At 32.7% G+C, this 19,068-nt stretch overlaps 2 protein-coding genes across 3 annotated transcripts; both read left to right on the top strand.

The window, feature by feature from the left end:
• The first annotated feature begins 217 nt into the window (after positions 1–217).
• Positions 218–3,837, top strand: LOC145599391 (NAC domain-containing protein 72-like). Its single transcript, XM_081655783.1, has 3 exons — positions 218–371; positions 1,979–2,244; positions 2,975–3,837. The coding sequence occupies exons 1-3, from the start codon at positions 218–220 to the stop codon at positions 3,563–3,565; spliced, it is 1,011 nt and encodes a 336-aa protein (XP_081511909.1). The 3' UTR covers positions 3,566–3,837.
• An 8,659-nt stretch (positions 3,838–12,496) lies between these two features.
• IBS1 (Protein kinase superfamily protein) lies at positions 12,497–18,811 on the top strand. Of its 2 annotated transcripts, XR_014103685.1 has the most exons (10): positions 12,497–13,172; positions 14,107–14,391; positions 14,623–14,937; positions 15,080–15,307; positions 15,491–15,588; positions 16,126–16,216; positions 16,305–16,847; positions 17,170–17,293; positions 17,953–18,244; positions 18,734–18,811. XR_014103685.1 is itself a non-coding variant. In XM_081655449.1 (9 exons), the coding sequence occupies exons 1-9, from the start codon at positions 12,834–12,836 to the stop codon at positions 17,970–17,972; spliced, it is 2,043 nt and encodes a 680-aa protein (XP_081511575.1). In that variant the 5' UTR covers positions 12,497–12,833; the 3' UTR covers positions 17,973–18,412. The 2 variants fall into 2 exon arrangements, 1 of the variants encoding a protein (XP_081511575.1); XM_081655449.1 differs by lacking the exon at positions 18,734–18,811 and having other exon boundaries at positions 17,953–18,412.
• Positions 18,812–19,068: the final 257 nt, after the last annotated feature.

A 19,068-nucleotide genomic window follows, 5' to 3' on the forward strand; every position in this document is an offset into this window, starting at 1 on the left:
ACAGTAAATAAAGTAGACTAAAAATAGGAGCTTCTTCCTCAAGAATGTCTTCTTCCTATTAACACCCAAACTTGCTACCTCTTTTAAGGCATTGCATGTATATATATTTAAGGATATTTACCCTTAACTTTATTTTCTCCTTCTAATTTTATTTCTTCAACTCCACAAAAATATAATTGTACATTAACTATTGAAAATTCGATATCGAAATTATCTAATGGAGGAGAATCTTCCTCCAGGGTTTCGGTTCCATCCAACGGACGAGGAGCTCATTACATTCTATTTATCAAAGAAAGTTTCCGATTTTGGTTTTAATTCTAAAGCTATTGCTGATGTTGATCTTAACAAGTGTGAGCCTTGGGACCTTCCAGGTACATTTTATAAATAGGAAAATTAACTAATATTGCCCTAATTTAATGTTGTAAGTTCTTTTTTAGCCAATTCATGTACGAAATATGTGTTACAAACTGCAAATATTATTGAGTATAGAAAGTTGATTGTCACATTAATAGCTTAATAGATATATGAATATCTCAATGTGGTTAATAAGGTCATCATGTTAGTAAAATTACATTATCAAAGCGACAAATAAATTTAGACATAGAGAATAATGTTGAACATACAAGCTAAGCCAACTATAGAAGATAAGAGAATTAAATAACATGAATTTTTTCCATAACATAAATTAGATAATAACAAATTTACAATAATATTTTCTAAAGTTGTACGTTGTAATTTCGAATAAATGAACAATATGGTTACTATATGCACGTAATATGAGCGTGATAAGATAAACAGACAACAAATCATAGCATATCAACATTATTGAAAAAATTAAAATCTACTTTTGTAGTTCTCAACTATTAGCTTATATAATAGAGATGAATGAATAATAACCTTAGAAACTTGTGATGATCGGAGTGTTCGTTGCGATCAAGGGTGATTGACAGCTAGCTTTGCGCATGTATGGAAGAGAAAGACAGCAGAAAAGGTGGTTGTAGCACGATCCGCGGCGAATAATAGCCGGAAAAGGAGTAGAAAGAGTAAAGGATGGCGGAGAAAGAGCGAGCTAGCGAGTTCAACGACGGTGGTTGGGACTTGATGAGTAAGTTTTGCGGTAGATCGAAGAGAAAAGAGGAGTTGGGAATTAGAGTTCCTAGTTTTGACTATTTTATGTTTGCTGAATAAGAGGTCTAGCACGTGACAAAAGTCCATATGATTTTCACTTACTTTTGGGTCCATGTCTTTATTATCGATGTTGATGCCTAACAAAAGTTGGCTCAAATGATAAGCAATTTGATGTCACTTAAGGGACACTTATTTCTAATGAGTTCAGTCGCAGCATTTCCCTGTTGGATGCCTGGTGAGTTTGAGCCTCATTGTATGCAAAACTCTTGTTAGGAGACTCATGAGTCATGACCCCATAAGCCAAGTGTGTAACCCGGGTCGAATCCAAATGTATTAGTCGAAGCTAAGCTCTGGTGAACCGGGTGGGATCTTGAAAAATATGTAGATGCGATATACGTACAAAAAGCTGAGAAACGAAAGATTAAAAACAACTAATCAATGATTAGTGGATTATATCGATTAACACATGTTTCCGTCACACGTTAATTGATAAAGATATGTCAATTTAAGAATTTCATTTAAAGTCGATCTTAGGACTCCATATATTCTTATGACCAAGTAGTTCACAACTTTGATCAATTCGAAAAAATTATGGTTTAGGTTGGATTAGATTAAGAATTTATATTTAATTAAATATCTTATAAACAAGTCAGAAAAGTTGAATATACAACCTAAAAATATTTTTAGAGTTAAGTTAATGTTATCTCTGTGATGTCACTGTTTGTCAAAACGTTACAATTTTGTGTTGCCTTATCCCATGTTATCAATTTTAACTACTCGTAGCTTTTATTTTTCAATATGTACTTACATAAAGGTGAAACTATAACTCTCATGAATTAATAACATGCAGGAAAAGCATCAATGGGAGAAAAAGAATGGTATTTTTTCAGCCTAAGAGATCGAAAATACCCAACAGGATTAAGGACAAATCGAGCAACAGAAGCAGGTTATTGGAAAACCACAGGGAAGGACAAAGAAATATATAGAGGAGGAGTGTTAATTGGGATGAAGAAGACTCTTGTATTTTACCGTGGAAGAGCACCTAAGGGAGAGAAGACTAATTGGGTTATGCATGAATATCGTCTTGACAATAAGCTTTCTTTCAAACCCTCCAAGGTACGTATATACTTTTGTCCTGTTAAAATTGTACTCTATCTGTCCAAATCACATACGTACTTAGTATATATTACTTCATTCATATTATGTTGTTTTAGTATCTTATATGTGTATCAGTGTATGACCCTTAAATAACAATCAAATTATAGAGGTCATACCTTATTATAATTGATATTATAAAAATATGGTATTAATAATGTGACATAATATTTTATATGATGTAAAAATACATATATTTGTTTCAATTTTATGATAATCAAATTTTCTTTTGTATAATTAAGTATAGCACATTCATATAAGTTTCTTTATTATTAATCTTCAATTTGTTGTAATAATTCTCCCATTTTAAGAATTGAAGTGTTATACTCACAATTCTTTTTTAATTTTTAATTTTCCAAAAACCATATTGTAACCATTTCTTTCAAGAAAATCTATCATAAGTGGTTTCACAAACTTAATTTTACAAAACAAGTGATTTGCATGTAGTTTAAGTGCAAAAAAATCTATTTTAAGATTAGGCCATTATATACATGATCATTAACTTGTGAATTTGTGATTGACGCGGATTAATAACTAGGGTAGATATGGTTTTTTTTTTTCTCTTTTACACAAAAATATAATTAGTTCATATTATTATTTGTTGCAATTTCTTTTGATTATTTACTATGTGAATTTATTTTTCGCCAATTTTCCTATTTTCCTAATACGACCTATTGCTATGTGTTTCCAGGATGAATGGGTGGTATGTAGGGTTTTTCAGAAGAGCGTAGCAATTAAAAAACCACAACCCACCTCACCTTCTATGGTCTCACCAGACTCACCAGATGACACCAACACAACTACAAATGAATTTGGAGACATTGAACTACCAAATCTAAACACCCTATCAACTTCACCAAACCCTACATTCACTTACCCTTCACTACAAAATTACCCTAATTGCACCCCTAATCATCTCAATAATTTAAACGCGAACACGAATTTAAACTTAAATTGGGCACGAGAAATGGCCACAACACTCCCTTCACTATCATCATGGCCTTCTACCTTGCTTACTCCTAACCTAAATAGTACCGTAAATTCCTTGTTGCTTAAGGCTCTACAATTCCGTAACACGAGTAGTAGTAACACTGACTACACGTCGTTCCTAGGCAACCAGCAAGGGTTGCCTCTAGGAACGACGAGTGAACTATGCTCGACTTTCCATCCTTCATCGTCTGCTGAGACGGTGTTCCAGTCTTTACAACAACAACAACAGAATCAACCAAACCAGCAGCAACTCCAGCAGGAGCAACCATTCAACTTGGACTCCATGTGGTGATGCATGCAATTATCTATGTACAATACATGAACATATATTTATATATATGAAACCGAATCTAACAATTTGTGACTTGTTCAATATATCCTGCTTGTTGATAATTGAGTTGCATGGAAGAGAAATAATCATCTAAATTCAGATGATGATGATGTAACTTGTTAAAGTGTAATTATTGTGGGCAAAGCCCAATCATCGATCGAGATTATTATTATTGTAATTGTTTATTATTATAGGGTTTTGCTGTTCATAACCCTTAGTATAGGTATGTAGTTTATGTATAAGTAATTATAAAGTACGGAGTATGTATGTTTCCGCTTTCCACAATGGAAATTAAGTTGTGAATTTACAACAAAATTACGTGTCACTTGATGCAGATTTAGATCAATGTTTAGTTATTCAAATTTCTATTATTACATACCCTAGCCTATTCTTCCCTAACAATCTTCTCCACTAACAAACATCACATGCATATGCATGGAAAAAGGATTTTTTTTTTTTTTTGTTCTAGGGTTTTAAGTGATGCAAAAGTAAAGAAAATTAGTTCACCCTGCAGGTTTATGTGACAAGTGACAACATAACAAACTTGGGATTACTGATCTATATTAGTTTGGATGTTCAACAGATTTGTGTTCAATTACTTTTGTTTTATGTAGCTCAATCAAAATTAAGATCATTTTCAAAAAATTGAATTTTCTTTAATTCTTTCTATAGTCTTTAATTTATTATTATATTGTAACTTTGTAAGTAATAAGAAATATTGGAACGAACACACACTTATTTCATATTGTATATCTGTCTTAAAATAAACATTCACCTACATCTTAAAACTTATTCTTTGTTATATGTATACTCTCTTTGAGAGATTAGTGAGCTAGAGATTAAGAGCTCGGACTTGACCTAGATGAATTATTCGAACATAATAGGGTAGTAATTAGCTTGAAAGCTTAGCTAGGCTAAAAATGATCTGATTTTCCCTACCCTAAAATCCTATATATAAGTAATTAAGTATCTATATATTATGATAAGATTAAATGACCCAAATTAAAGAGGTTATGTAGTTATTAACTTATTATATGATATAAAATTGATACTACTTATATACATTGATAATCTTACGCAATAATGATCGTTTGAATTGCCAAAATAAGTGACAGATAATATGAAACGAACTACTTTAGTTAATTAAGTATAGTGGTCGAAAAATATGAATGGAAGGAGTACATGTTGCAGCTAGGGGTGTTCAAAAAAACCCGACCCGATTGTCCTGACCCGATTTCCCGATGACCCGGTAAATACCCGATGGGAAGTTTTGGGAAAAAAGCTTTTTTTTTCGGGACGGGTACCCGACCCGGGAAAAATACATATTATCCGGGTCGGGACATGGGCCGCGTTTTGTAAAACCCGGGTACCCGTTTCCCGAAAATAAATTAATATAAAAAAAAAAAAAAACCAAACCCCCCTCAAACTTTAGCCCAACCCATTAGGGTTTTCATTTCTCACAATCTCACCCCCCTCTGCCGCTCTCTCTCTCTTCCCCTCTCTCTCTCTCTCTCTCTTCCTCTCTTTCTCTCTCTGCTTCATCTCTCTTCCTCTCTCTGATCTACTTCGTCTTCACAAATCTTCCTCTCTTCCTCTCTCTAATCTGCTCCAAAGTAAACTAGCTATAATGCAATCAAATGGTTAGATTCATAAGAAATACGGGTACAATAAATGTAATCAGATGGTTTTTGCAAATTAGGGTTCATGCGAGTTCAAGCCTCCACATATCTGCCTTCATTCAAGCCTTCACGGATCTGTCTTCATTCAAGCCTTCACGAGTTCACGCAAGTTCAAGGCTTTAAGCGACTCAATCTCAGTTTAAGCCTTCACGGATCTGTGGTATTTTTAGGGGTATTTTTAATGTTGTTGTAATTTGTGGTAGATTTGAATTTATGTAATCCAATTGATAGTATTATTGTGGTAATTGGACTAAATTCGTAGTGTATTTCGTTGAATTCTTGGTATTGCATTTGTCTATGACTATATTCTTCATTGTTCATGGAATTCGTGGTATCCGTTTTGCTTGATTTTTTTTCTCCATTGAATTACAGCAAGATAAATACATAAATTTAAGTAAAAAGTATTTTTTTAAAAAAAATAAAAAAAAATCCGGGTACCCTATGTCCCGACCCGAATAATTCGGGTACCCGGAACCCGGGTACCCGAGATATTCGGGTCGGGACATGGGACAAATTCTCAACTACCCGAATCTCCGGGTACCCGGGTTTTCGGGTACCCGAAAACCCGGGTACCCGGATTTGAACACCCCTAGTTGCAGCTGTTTATATAAACCTACCAAAAGTATTACTGCGGATTGTAAGATTTTTTATGTTCAATAGATATGATATGATGAAATCTTTTTGTGCCTTTGCGCCACCATTTATTGGACATGCAATCAGGTCAATTTGATTTTATACCAGCTTTATTTGACTAATTAGTCTGGATATAATCCACTTTAGTTGTTTCATCATTTGGCTTGACATGTGCACCAAAAACAAAATCAATTGGCTTGACATTTTAATTAAGATTAATTATTCGGTTTTAGACGGTACAGTACAATTTTATTCTAGTCAATCAAAAAATCCAACAACAATATTTGAAGTATTTATTCTTGTGTGATAATTTAAGGCATCCATCAATCCATTATATATAGTTGGATACTTGGATTTCAAAATTTTATAACAACTATTATACTTTAGATTCTGTTGATCTTGATTCATTAACAATGTGTCCTAAATGAATCTTGTTTCCCAATGTAAATAGCTTGGTTACCATTTGGAATTTGGGATGTATGTGCTGTACTACACTATTATTAGGGCTTGTTCTCATTGACTGAACTGATCTGAACTGAAATGAACTAAACTGAGTTGAACTGAACTGAACTGAACTGAAATAAAATGAATATTTTATAAGAGAAGGAAATTAGGAGCTGAACTGAACTGAACTGAAGTGAACTGAACTGAAGTGAACTGAATTTCAACGTATGAGAACAGGCCCTTAGAGTGGATTGGATAACTAAATTTAATGTGGATCAATAAATTGTATTTTTACAATGTGTAACTCGAAATTTATCTCAAATTCACAATCGTGTGCCACATATACAAATCACTCTAAGAATTAAACTTTTTTTTTTATGAAGACTTGGTTTTCCAAATTTACCAAAATAACTCTTATTTCCTCTCAAAAATCTTTTATCTTTATTCCCATGAAAATTGAGAAACAATTATATTATGGGACAAAGGGAGCATTGCTCTATTTCAATTATGCTTCACTATGATATACATAGCCATAACATGGAGTCAAAACAGAGTAAATTAGTTTTACAAAAAAAACTACTCCATCCATCTCTTTTTTACATTCCTGCTTTTTTTTTTTGAGTATTTCAAAATTACATTCTCCTTTTCTTTTTTAGCAAGTATTTTTTTTTTCCTCTCAAATTATCCCTTTTTTCTGTTTTGTTTTTTTCCTCTCAAATTATCCCTTTTTTACTCTTAATTTTACACTCTTACTTTCCTATTCGCAGTCTTATTTTCTCACTCCTCCTCCATCAATCTTTGTGCCTAAATTTAGATGAATATGGTTGGTTCTTAATTTTCCAATAGGAGCATGTTATTGGTCCTTTTTTTTGCAAAGGATTGATGACATGTCATCATTAAATATTAATCTATCTTTGTTTTACTCGAAGACATCATTTAATGTTTTGTATTATTTTCCATTGTGTTTTGTTTTATTATATTGTTATTTGTTTTATTCTTAGTTCCTTAATTCCCGTGTAATTTTACAAATAGGAATGTAAAAAAGGGACAGAGTGAGTACAAATAACAAGTAGAAAAACTCAAAATAGAAAAGGCATGAAATGGAAGAAATAATATACATTTCTAAATTAATAATTGTATTAATTTTATTATTGTATATATGTACTATATGTTTCTTAATAACCAACATTTAATAACACTGAGCACCCATAAATTTACTATTAATTCCAATTCCAAATGATTGTCCTCTTTTCTAAATTGCTTTGTCATGTATAATTATTATTCTCTTCATTTATTAAATGTATACTTACTTATTCCATCCTTTTTTTTTTTTGAAACCACTTATTCCATCCTTTTAACACTACACAAACATGCTTTTGTTGAGTCCCTAACATTAACTACACAATTTATTAGTCGTGAAAAGCCAATCATTTCATGGTTGTGACATTGTTGTTAATAGACTAATAGTGGCTTTTGAGTATTAAATAAACTTGCAAGAGTAAGACAGTAATATATAATGGATCGTGCTAACGAACACCCTTTTGGATATTTAAAATATTACCTCTTAAATGATAGTATTAATTTGAGAAAGCATGACAAAATCACGCGTCGATCGGTGTAAGTAATGTTAATTTTAATTTAATATTTCTACTTTTAGCTGGTTTTTCGAACGCCCTTTTTTCATATATAATTAGAATACATAACGGCACTTCAGATATTTTAATTAGTTGGATATCAAACTTTTCATAAGTTGAATTTTGGAGTATTTTAGTTAGAGAATTTCAAATCATTTTGTAAAATTGAATGTTGGTTGAGAGTATATTGATCGATTATAAATAGACATTAAAAGGAGGGAGAAATGACTATATGTAAAAAGCAAAGCATTAATATTAGCTGACAAAAAAAAAAGCATTAAATAATGTACATAAATTTTAAAACTAATTCGTCTAGTATCATTTTGAATTATAAAAACTTAAAATTCCCAAAGGTTATTCATTGTTTATTTTATTTTAATAATTAAAAAAATAAGTATTAATGAACATATGGTCCCATATATAAATTTTTTTAACAACCAAATATCCCTACATGTCAATGAATTTATGCCACTACTCTTTCAATTTGTATATAATATAATACCAAACATGTAAGTGCTAGCTTAAATGTTTTCTTATTAGTGAAAAGAGGAATTTTCTTAATATCCTTTACAAAAAAGGCTAGCTTAATGGAACTGTTATCACTTTGACCAAATAATTAACACCATATTATAATATTTTTTTCTGAGTTTTTTTTTTTTTTTGAGTTCACACCATATTATAATATGAATTAACAAATTAAAGAACTCAAAATGTGTATAAATTAAACATGAATAAATAAAATTGCAGTTTTTATAATGTATTGTGCCAAAGTGACAAACATTGCATAGAGATGCCTACTTTACTAATCCTTTTTAATTAGCCATTGTGGCTTAGAGCAACCATGTTAATTTACCACTAATAGGGCCCACTAAAGGGTATTTGCATGAAGTGGGAACTGCAAAAGAACACACAAGGTGTGGAAAGAGACCAAAAGTTGTTTCAAATTGGCTTTTTTAAATTAAAAAAAAAAAATTGCAATTAATGGTTTCATTTTAATAAATTAGTTTATTTTTATTTATTTTTTACTTTTGTTTTTTTTTTTTTTTAATAAAATTGTTCATAAATAAAAGTCATATGACGTGTACAAATAGATTTAGATCTACCAAATACATAATAACTGAATCAAATTAAAACATTTCGTAAGTAAAGCTACGTTCGTTCGTTGTTGCAAATCGTACATTCTTCATACCCTTTTTTCATATCAATGTGATTTACAGCCTTCTCCGGCGAAGGGTCTACCTGTCTGTTGTAGCCGTGTAGAAAATTTTCGCTTGATTCACAAGATTATAATCAAAATATTACCTTCTTTTTCGATCCCTGCACAAAGTTTTACCTATTAAACAACTGTATAGCAATCTATGAAATAAAAAAACACATCCTCCCTCAAAAGAGAGAAGTAAAACCCGAGCTTTCGAAGGAGCCAAATCCTCCGAAAGAAGAAAAAAAACCTATCTTTCGAGGGAGAAATGTTAGTTAAAGAGAAAGAGTTATTATAAACCTAAAACAAGAGAAAAAGCACACAATAAAAACACATGAACGGGGTTTTTCACCGGTAAAAATAATGATAGCCCCTCCAAAATTCAACAATGGATCGGAGGCTAGGATTTTAGAGAGAGGGAAGAGAGGCTAATCTTTTACTTTAGTTCCTTTACTTCTTTGTGTCTATACATAGATATTTAAAAAAATGGTATAACAAAAATTGAGGTGGCAAATAGGTTATTTCGAATCAAGTTCGATTAAAAGCTTAAACTTAAGGTCAACTTATATACTCTATCACGCACAACCCTTCACACGAGAGCTCGTTGGGCTTGAAGTGTGAATGCAACATGGACCCTATGATACACACATCGTTTAATATTTCACTTTTGAAATGAAGGGTAGATGAGATTCAAACTTGTGACCCTAGTGTCATGTTAACTTTGATAGCATGTTAAATGACCAACTCAGCCAAAAGTTTAACTTTATAGTTGAAACTTATATAAGATCAATTTATATAGTCTATCAATATAGATTGGTGCTTAAAACATGTAGGAAAGTATATATATTAAGAAATCTTAAAACTACATAATAGGTGCGTACTCTATCAATCATGCATGATCAATTTAAAATTGATTTTTTTAAACTAAGATGAATCATCCTACTAAACCAACACCTTTTACAGATTAAGCCAGCTAAACTACTATGCGAGTTAACACTTGAAAATAGAGTGAAGAGGTAAGGTAATAAGAAAATCCGTATTATTTTTTCCTCCCAATCTCTTTGACTTTTTTCCTGTCTACTTTCTGTTCTTTTTCCAGTTTCTACACATTATCTCACGAGCACTTTGTCTTTCTGACAACTAGGAACTGCAAAACGTAAAGACTGGTTATATTGCATAGTACAATATTCCAATATATTATACTACTCCATATTATATGGTTCTACAATTTTATAAATACAAAAAACGATCCAAAGTTTCCACACTAAAACTAGATTATTGTCAAACATTATTTTGTTCTAACCCAACAATCCAATAATCTAAACCAATCTAACGCGCCTTTTTCTTGTATTCTTCATTGGATAAGAATTCATGGTTTCATGGGGGTCCCTTTAGTTTTAATGTTTCACCTACAATATTATGCATTTCAAAATTTTTTAAGTAGAAATTTGATTTACACAATTTTTTTATTTTTTATTTTTTTGGCGCAAAAACATAAAATAAATTGTAAGTTGTTTACCAACCAATGAACACTAAGGTAGTTTATATATTTCAAACTGAGCATTTATTTACTAGAAATTGACATCTCTTTCATTAGAAAGTTATGACTTTTTCTTGCATTATTTGTAATGGCAATTCTTGCATTTACAATTTTGAAATTGGAAACCACATATAGCTTCTTCTACATGTTTCAATTCAAATTTAAAGAATGTGTTTCTATAACTAATTTTATGTAATTACTTGTTACATTATTAGTTTAATTAATTTTATTTTGTAGGCATTAGCTGTAGCTTTTATTGGTTTGGTCAAGTCAAACCACTACTTAGTAAGAATGTTAAGTGTTTGTGTTTGATAGTATAGTGGTTGTGGTAACTTTTAGTAGAATTTTATTTTTTTTTTAAAAAAAAGTAGTGGTTGATAATTGAATATATACTTTAGGGGATAAAAGTGCTATTTTTTATATATAAAACAACTAATTAATAGCTATTTTGCCGAACACTCCTGCTTTAATTATCCATCTTTAATCTAATTGCTAATAGTTATTTACACAACAAGAAGTACTACCACATCTTACCTCCACAACTATATTTTGCTGAACACTCATACATCATTTCTTAGTAAAATTATTGACATATTCAAATTATTTATAAATAAAATGCAATCTAAGGCCCTATTATTTTCACTTTAAAATTATATGAAGTAAAATTTAGTAAAAATTAGAAATTTTAAAAAATAAAATAATAAATAATTAGTAAAAATAGGTTTTCATCCTTAAAAATTATTTCTGTTCAGTAAAAATAAATTCAAATATATAAAATTAATTTAAATTTAGCAAAAATTATTTTAGTTCAATAAAAAAATAATTTCACTTTTTGCAAAAATTAGGTGCAGTAAAACAGAGCCTATCATCAAATAAATTAGTTATTCATTGTTACTAAAAACAGAGCATTTATTTCCACTTTTGAATTTTCTTAAAATTCAAATAAACTTAGTCAATGTCAATAAGACCTAACTTTCAACTCGATTCTACTTTGGAAAAAAAAACCTAATTTTCAACTCTATTTTACTTCTACATAAATATCTTCTTTGTTCTTAAGTTGTCTTTGGCACTAGAATATAGAATTTGTCAAATTAAGGTGGACTAAAAAAGTACTTGTATAAATTATTTGAGAAGTATGGTTACCCAATTAACTTTTAATTACCCTTACATCCATTTTATCGTACCTCACTACATTTTTTCAAAAAAAAGAATGTGACCTAAACTTGACCCATTGATACATTATTATATACTCCGTACTATACGTACTACAGAGTACACAACATATGTTTGATATGCCCTGTATACGTGCCTTTTTGTTTCGATCTTGTCATATCTCGTACCAGCTCGATCCAATGCTATCTTTAAATTTCCGTATCAATTATTCCAATGCAATAAATTACGAGCTCCCCATTTTCTAATATTCTTAGAAAAACCTTGATACTCCGTATTAAGTAATGGTAATTAATTAGAAAAGACCCAAAGCCGGTACTAATATTGACAACATCAAATATAAAACCAAAAAACAATGCACAAAACCAGGTAGACCGTAGACCACCCCAAAACAAATTAAAAATTCATCTTTAGCCCGCTCATCTCGCTATTTTCTTCTTCTTTCTTTTCTTCTTCACTCCACTCTTTCTCCCTCCACCTTCCGCAATTGCCGCACTCAAATAATTCCAGTAAAAAAAAAAAAAAACCCATTTTTTTTTTAAAACAAAAAATTTAGGATACAGAAAATCCAAATCCAAATCCCAACCCAAAAATTCAATAATAATAATTTCTACTTCTAGTCCAAATTTAATCAACCACGCCACATCACCCAAATCACTATCATTGCTTTCACCATATATTATAACATTATAATCATAATTCTGTTTATATATAAATAATTCTCTCAAACACACTCACACCCCCTAAATTTCAACATTCATTTTACTAAATTCTCATAAAAATCTAATCTTTTTTAATTTCAGCGATCTGGGTCATCTTCAATGATCCCAAGAAATCTTGGGTCATCATAAATTTTTAATTTTGAGAATTTTCAATTTAATTTTTTTTTTTTTTTTTCTAAAAAAGACCAATTTTAAATTGGAAATTTTTGATGGGTTGTGTGAGTTCAAAAGGAGGAGTGTCAGTGACACCGGCGGCAGATTACTCCGGTGTGTTCAGAGACAATGTAGTGGTTGTCGGGGGTTCTGGTCGGAGTAGGGTGGGACCCACTGAGTCAGAAGGCAAGAAGAGGTTTAACCCAAGTGAGTCAGGGCGAGTTAGCTCAACTTGTGGGGGTGAATCAGTGAGTTTTAGGTTAGGGAATTTGCAGAAGTATGTTGAAGGTGAACAGGTTGCTGCTGGTTGGCCTGCTTGGTTAAGTGCTGTTGCTGGTGAGGCTATTCATGGTTGGTTGCCTCTCAGAGTTGATGCTTTTGAGAAATTAGAGAAGGTGCTACTAAATTGCTGTGTTTTTGCATTTGATTTTAATAAAGTTTTGTGGTAATTGTGGTGGGTGTTGTGGTTTTTCGGTCGTTAAGGGTAATGATGTAGACGGGATTTGATCCGGGTTTATAATTATGTCATAGTTTGTGTAAGAATTGTGATTTTTAGTGGTTTTTTAGGTCGTTAAGGGTAATGATGTAGACGGGATTTGATCCGGGTTTATGTTTATGTCATGGTTTGTGTAAGAATTGTGATTTTTTTGAGGAAAATTGAGATGGGTAATGAGAATTAGATTCTGTGTGTTTTTGGAAAATTGAGCTGGGTTTTTCTTCAAAAGAGGAAATTACAGCTAACATTGATGGTTTTGGGTTTAAATTTTGTAATTTTGTTATTTTATTTAATACTCTTTTTATAGAATTGTGATGTCCATGAAAATTTGTTCTTTAGTCTTAATTTGATTACATGTGACAATTACTGACTTGGGTTTGAGCTTCTATTTTGTTTGAGAATGTAATCTGTCAATTTCATGTGATTTCTGTCTTTTATTGAGTGGTTGGGGTTAAAAATTGGAAGCTTGTCTTGGTACTAAGTTCTCTCTGGGGCCAAATTCTGGTATTGTTTGTTATAGGAGAGATTTTTTCAGGCTGATGTTTCTTGTTTTGTACTTTTCTTCGAATTCAAGTAGTCGGAACGTTGGCCGGATTCTGGCATAAGGCGGTGTTAACTTGAGTAAAATGCATTAAAAGGCGGTGTTTATGCAGATAGTATTCAGGTTTTAGTTTTATGCTGGTTTTTGGATTAGTATGACTAATGCCTAAGTAATTGAGTGTTTGTGCTTGACTTTTAATCTGGATTTCATCATGTATCAACTGTTATTGCTGTTAACCATGCTTTTGTTCTGTAAACTTATTGGTGCTTTGTTTTTCTTACCTGTTGATTAGATTGGCCAAGGTACATACAGTAGTGTTTTTCGGGCACGTGAAATTGAAACTGGGAAGATAGTTGCTATGAAGAAGGTTCGGTTTGACAACTTTGAGCCGGAGAGTGTTAGGTTTATGGCGCGAGAAATATTGATTCTTCGGAGGCTTGATCATCCTAATATTATAAAGTTGGAAGGAATTGTCACCTCCAAATTGTCATGTAGCATATACCTTGTTTTCGAGTACATGGAACATGATCTTGCAGGACTAGTTTCTTGTCCTGATATCAAGTTTACGGAATCACAGGTTTGTTCAGTTTGGATATCTTTACTGCATTTTCATGTATTGTTGATAATTTCATTTCGGAAACTTCACTTTAATTTTGTGGGATGTGGTTGGTAGTTGTTGTATATAACAATGTAGGAGTATAATGCTGCATCTCTTTTGTTTATATAACCGCTTTCTGTTCGTATTCAAAGTCAGCTTATCCAACATTCAATTACTATTATTTTTCTGAAATTTCCTTGATGTATGCAGATCAAGTGCTATATGAAGCAGCTGTTATCAGGAATTGAGCACTGCCATTCGCGAGGTATAATGCATCGGGATATCAAAGGGTCAAATCTTCTGGTAAATAATGAAGGGATTTTGAAGGTGGCTGATTTTGGGTTGGCGAACTTCTGCAGTACAAAACGGCAACCACTCACTAGTCGTGTTGTAACCTTGTGGTACCGACCTCCTGAGCTTCTACTGGGGGCAACAGATTATGGACCGTCTGTTGATCTTTGGAGTGTTGGTTGTGTATTTGCTGAAGTTCTTCTAGGAAAACCTCTCCTTCAAGGGAGAACTGAGGTGATTACTTTTGCCAAGCTCATGGCTTTCAACATTATGATAGTTACATCATTTTGCACAAATTAAATTTTAGAGAACAGAATTATGTTATTGCTGATTTTCATGCCAAACCTTGAGAAATATTGTGTCATTTGATGAACAGGTTGAACAATTGCACAAAATCTTCAAGCTATGTGGATCCCCACCCGACGAGTACTGGAAGAAGTCTAAACTTCCTCATGCCACTCTCTTTAAGCCACAACAGCGATACGAGAGCTCTCTAATGGTTACTTGTAAAGATATGCCCGAACCTGCTGTGAGCCTTATTGAAACTTTACTCTCTGTGGAACCATACAACCGAGGAAGTGCTTCTTCTGCTCTATGTTCTGAGGTATCAGTTATATACTTGGTTTAATTCCAAATTCATTTATCTTAATATCTTGCATTTCTTGCTGATAGCATATTTTAATGTACATGATAGTGCCACTAAAATTTCTGCATTACTCTACTGAAATTATGAATTCTATCACCCAGATCCTTTCTAATCTTGGTTATTTTTTGGTCTCATCGTCAGTATTTCAGCTGTAAACCTTATGCGTGTGATCCATCAACATTGCCAAAATACCCACCTAATAAAGAAATTGACGCAAAAGGTCGTGATGACGCTAGAAGGTGATATTTCTTTCCTATCCTTCTTTCACTCTTTGTTTAGGACCTGAGGAGCAACACTGTATCCTTAGGTATCATTTGGAAATCTGCCACTCTTACAAAACTGGCTATTTGGATCTGTTGCCAATAGCCTAACACTTAATTCGATCCAACTTTTACAAATAGGCTTCAATAAATTCAGTTTTGAGCTTTTTTTTTGTTTTCTTATTTTAATAACAATAATAGATACATCTTGTTATCGACTGTCAATTTTAATCATAAAAATCAGTTTATTTAGTTTAAATAAACAAGTGAACAGATCTTAACATTGTTTTTTTAAAAACACTGTTCTGGCAAAGAAACACTAGATATTCTGCAGTCTTTGATATATCGGGGGCAAAATCCGATTTGTGTACTATCCAGTAAAATGTTGGGACTTTATTCCTTGATACATGGGACAGTACCAGCATTTCTGCCTCTAAAATCTAAAACTCTAAAGCCCCTTGGATTTTTTGGAGCTCTGCTTTATGCATAACTGTTTTGTTTGATATTCATTTTCAGGAAGAGAGTGAGTGGAAGAGGCCGAGGGAGTGAAACAGGAAGAAAGACAACAAAGAAACCGAATGGCATACGTAAACTTGCCCCAGCTGAGGTCTCTCTAACTTATTGTCTACGCATTACCATTATAGAAACAATAAGAAATTACTATGTTCCTAACCTATGTAATTTTCCTTGTGCAGGACTTGCCTTTGCCATCTCAAGTTCCAGATCCACAGCGAGTTAAAATCAATGGAAGTTTAGCACTCTTTCAACCAGAAGAAGACATAAAAGGGAGGGAACCACCGAAGCCATCAATTGATAGGCGAGAAGAGCCTTCCCATTTAAAGAATGCTTCTCAAGGAGATGTGCCATATTCAGGCCCGCTGCAAGTTTCAGCGTCAAGTGGCTTTGCATGGGCTAAAAGCCGACGAGATGATGCATTTGTTAGATCACATAGACGGTCTAGTTCAAAGCTTAGCTTTAATGGTTTGGAGACATATTTAGCGTCAAATGATAGAACTAATTCTGAATTAAAGAAGCATGATAACAACGGGGATATTTCTCTAGGAGCTCGTGCCTTTTCTAGAGGGCATGATTATTATGAAGCACTGAAGCATACAGTTAGGAGACAGTGGAGCAACTTTGATCGTCCTGACTCTTTTGATACCTCGGATGAGTACCATTCGCAGGAATTATCTTTAGCTCTTTATCAGAAGGAGATTGGAGCAAAGAGAAACCACATGGTTAGTTCATATTATCAGTGCTGATCATGTACTGACATAACTAAAAGAGAATCCATTGAATCTTGTCACGTTTGCATATCGACATATTGTTTAGCTACAGCTATGTCATACCTATTTGTAAACCTTAAGACTTTTTGACAACACAGTGATTATTAAAACTATAAGCAATGTTCATGCCTAAATTGAAAGGAAGCAGGATTCTTTTCATCAAGTGTGGTTTCCTTTGGGTTTATATATCATTATCATAGCTTTTATGTTAATGTATTACTTTCAACATTTGTAAACATCAGCAACTTACTGATGTCCTGTCTTTGGGTTTCAGGATCAAGAAGACAAAGTTGAATTTTCCGGACCATTGTTAACTCAATCATACCGAGTTGATGAACTTTTAGAGAGACATGAACGTCAGATTCGTCAAGCAGTTAGAAGATCGTGGTTTCAAAGAGGTAACGATTTGTTGCAAGTGATGTGACTCAACTCCCCCCCCCCCCCCCCCCTCCCCTCACTGATTGGACCAAATAACCATAATTTGTTCTATTGTCACTTAGATTTGAAATTAGCTAGTCTTTGACATTCACTTTTCAATATCGAGTCTTGCTTCATTGATTTTTTTTTTCAAGTCCTAAATGCCAACAACTCGTTTTCTAATGCTACTATTAATTTCTAATGCTGTCTTTTTCGCCTTTTCAAGGATGTTGAGCTTGTAGGCCCATGCATATATGATTATCTAGTAAACACGATGAGTATTGCTTGCTGAAATCCAGAATCTCCCCGGGAATTAATACTATCATTTCGGCACTTGATTGACCAAATAGGATATACAGCTACTACACTAATGTTCAACTCCACTATCTAAAGTTGGTGTACAACTGCAAATCTATAAAATGTCAAATGGGATAATGATTCTTGTTATCTAGTTGTTAGTATGGATGTCAATTCTAAGTGCTTAGATTTCCTCATTGCCCCACTGATAAAGATCCTGTTTCATACAATGATGCCTGATGCATTGTCAATCGATTATCCATTATGAATTTGCAATAGAGACTTATTATTTGCTTGAGCTCTTTTAGTGAGATTTGTTCATGTTTGATTCTGCATCCTGCAGGGAAAAAACAAGGGAAATGAGTGGAAGAATCGTCAAGAACGCTGTTTTATTCTTAATCTGGCTCAGTTCTGACAATTTGACATACCCCAGCCTCAAGAAAGTGTAAATCCAATCTTCGCATTACCAAATGAGAGTGATCAACCAGATAATGTTGCTCCCAAAACTCAATCTCCGTGTTTCCTGTGCTTACCAAAGAGGTAGTAGAAGCCGTAGCAAGAGAGACTGGACCAATATGCTCATAGAACATTTGTTCGAGTTTTCGGTGCAACCAAGCTTAAGCCTGAAGTCGGCGGTTAGTTCACTTCCTTACAGGATTATTGTCAACCCTTAGTGTACATATTAATAGGGATTATATCTTAAGAAATTATTAATATCTTGTAAATGATAATGACTCATAATATTTGTAGCCTTGTGCTTCCTTTTTGTCTAAATATTCCAAGGAAAATAATAATAATTCTTTTAAGAACTTTATTTTTCCTTCAATTTGTTTTGTTTTTGAAAAAAAAAAAAAAGAAAAACTTGCCTTAAAATAGCTGTAATAGGGTCAAACTTGTCTAACTTTGCCCCTACAAAAGAAAAAGCAGAAAGTAAAAAATAAAAGAAAAGGTAAAGATTATAATTAAAGAGAGAAAAAAGGAAAGTTTGATGATTGCCGTTGAGTAACGATGTTATATAGAAGTGGTTGGTTGGTTTCATATGCAAAATGTTGGCATTGATATCATTTTGGGCCGTTTGATATCAACTGTTGTCTTGTGTAACACCCATCATTATGCTTTGGTAGGTTACGATTGTTGAGTGGTGGTCCTTGCCTAGCTACTCATTTTCCAAAATTTCCAAGTTATGTTGTCCTTCCTTGTCGTGTGCCCTCCGTCGCCTGGATCTGACAAAATTGACTCGTATCGGATTATTCAATTTCAATCTATAGTGGTTTGTATTACTCGTAACTTGTTCGTTAAATAGAAAGTTAAATTGACAGTTGATTCACGAAAATCACAACATTTCAGACGACTTGGGTTCGAGTAGTTTGACTTTTACCTTATTATTATTATTATTATTCATATCTTCACATATAAAATTGACAAAAAAATATTAAGATTATTAATCAAACTAGCTAGA

The sequence above is a fragment of the Chenopodium album genome, chromosome 20 (assembly GCF_948465745.1).
Source record: "Chenopodium album chromosome 20, dcCheAlbu1.1, whole genome shotgun sequence".
Taxonomy (NCBI): domain Eukaryota; kingdom Viridiplantae; phylum Streptophyta; class Magnoliopsida; order Caryophyllales; family Amaranthaceae; genus Chenopodium; species Chenopodium album.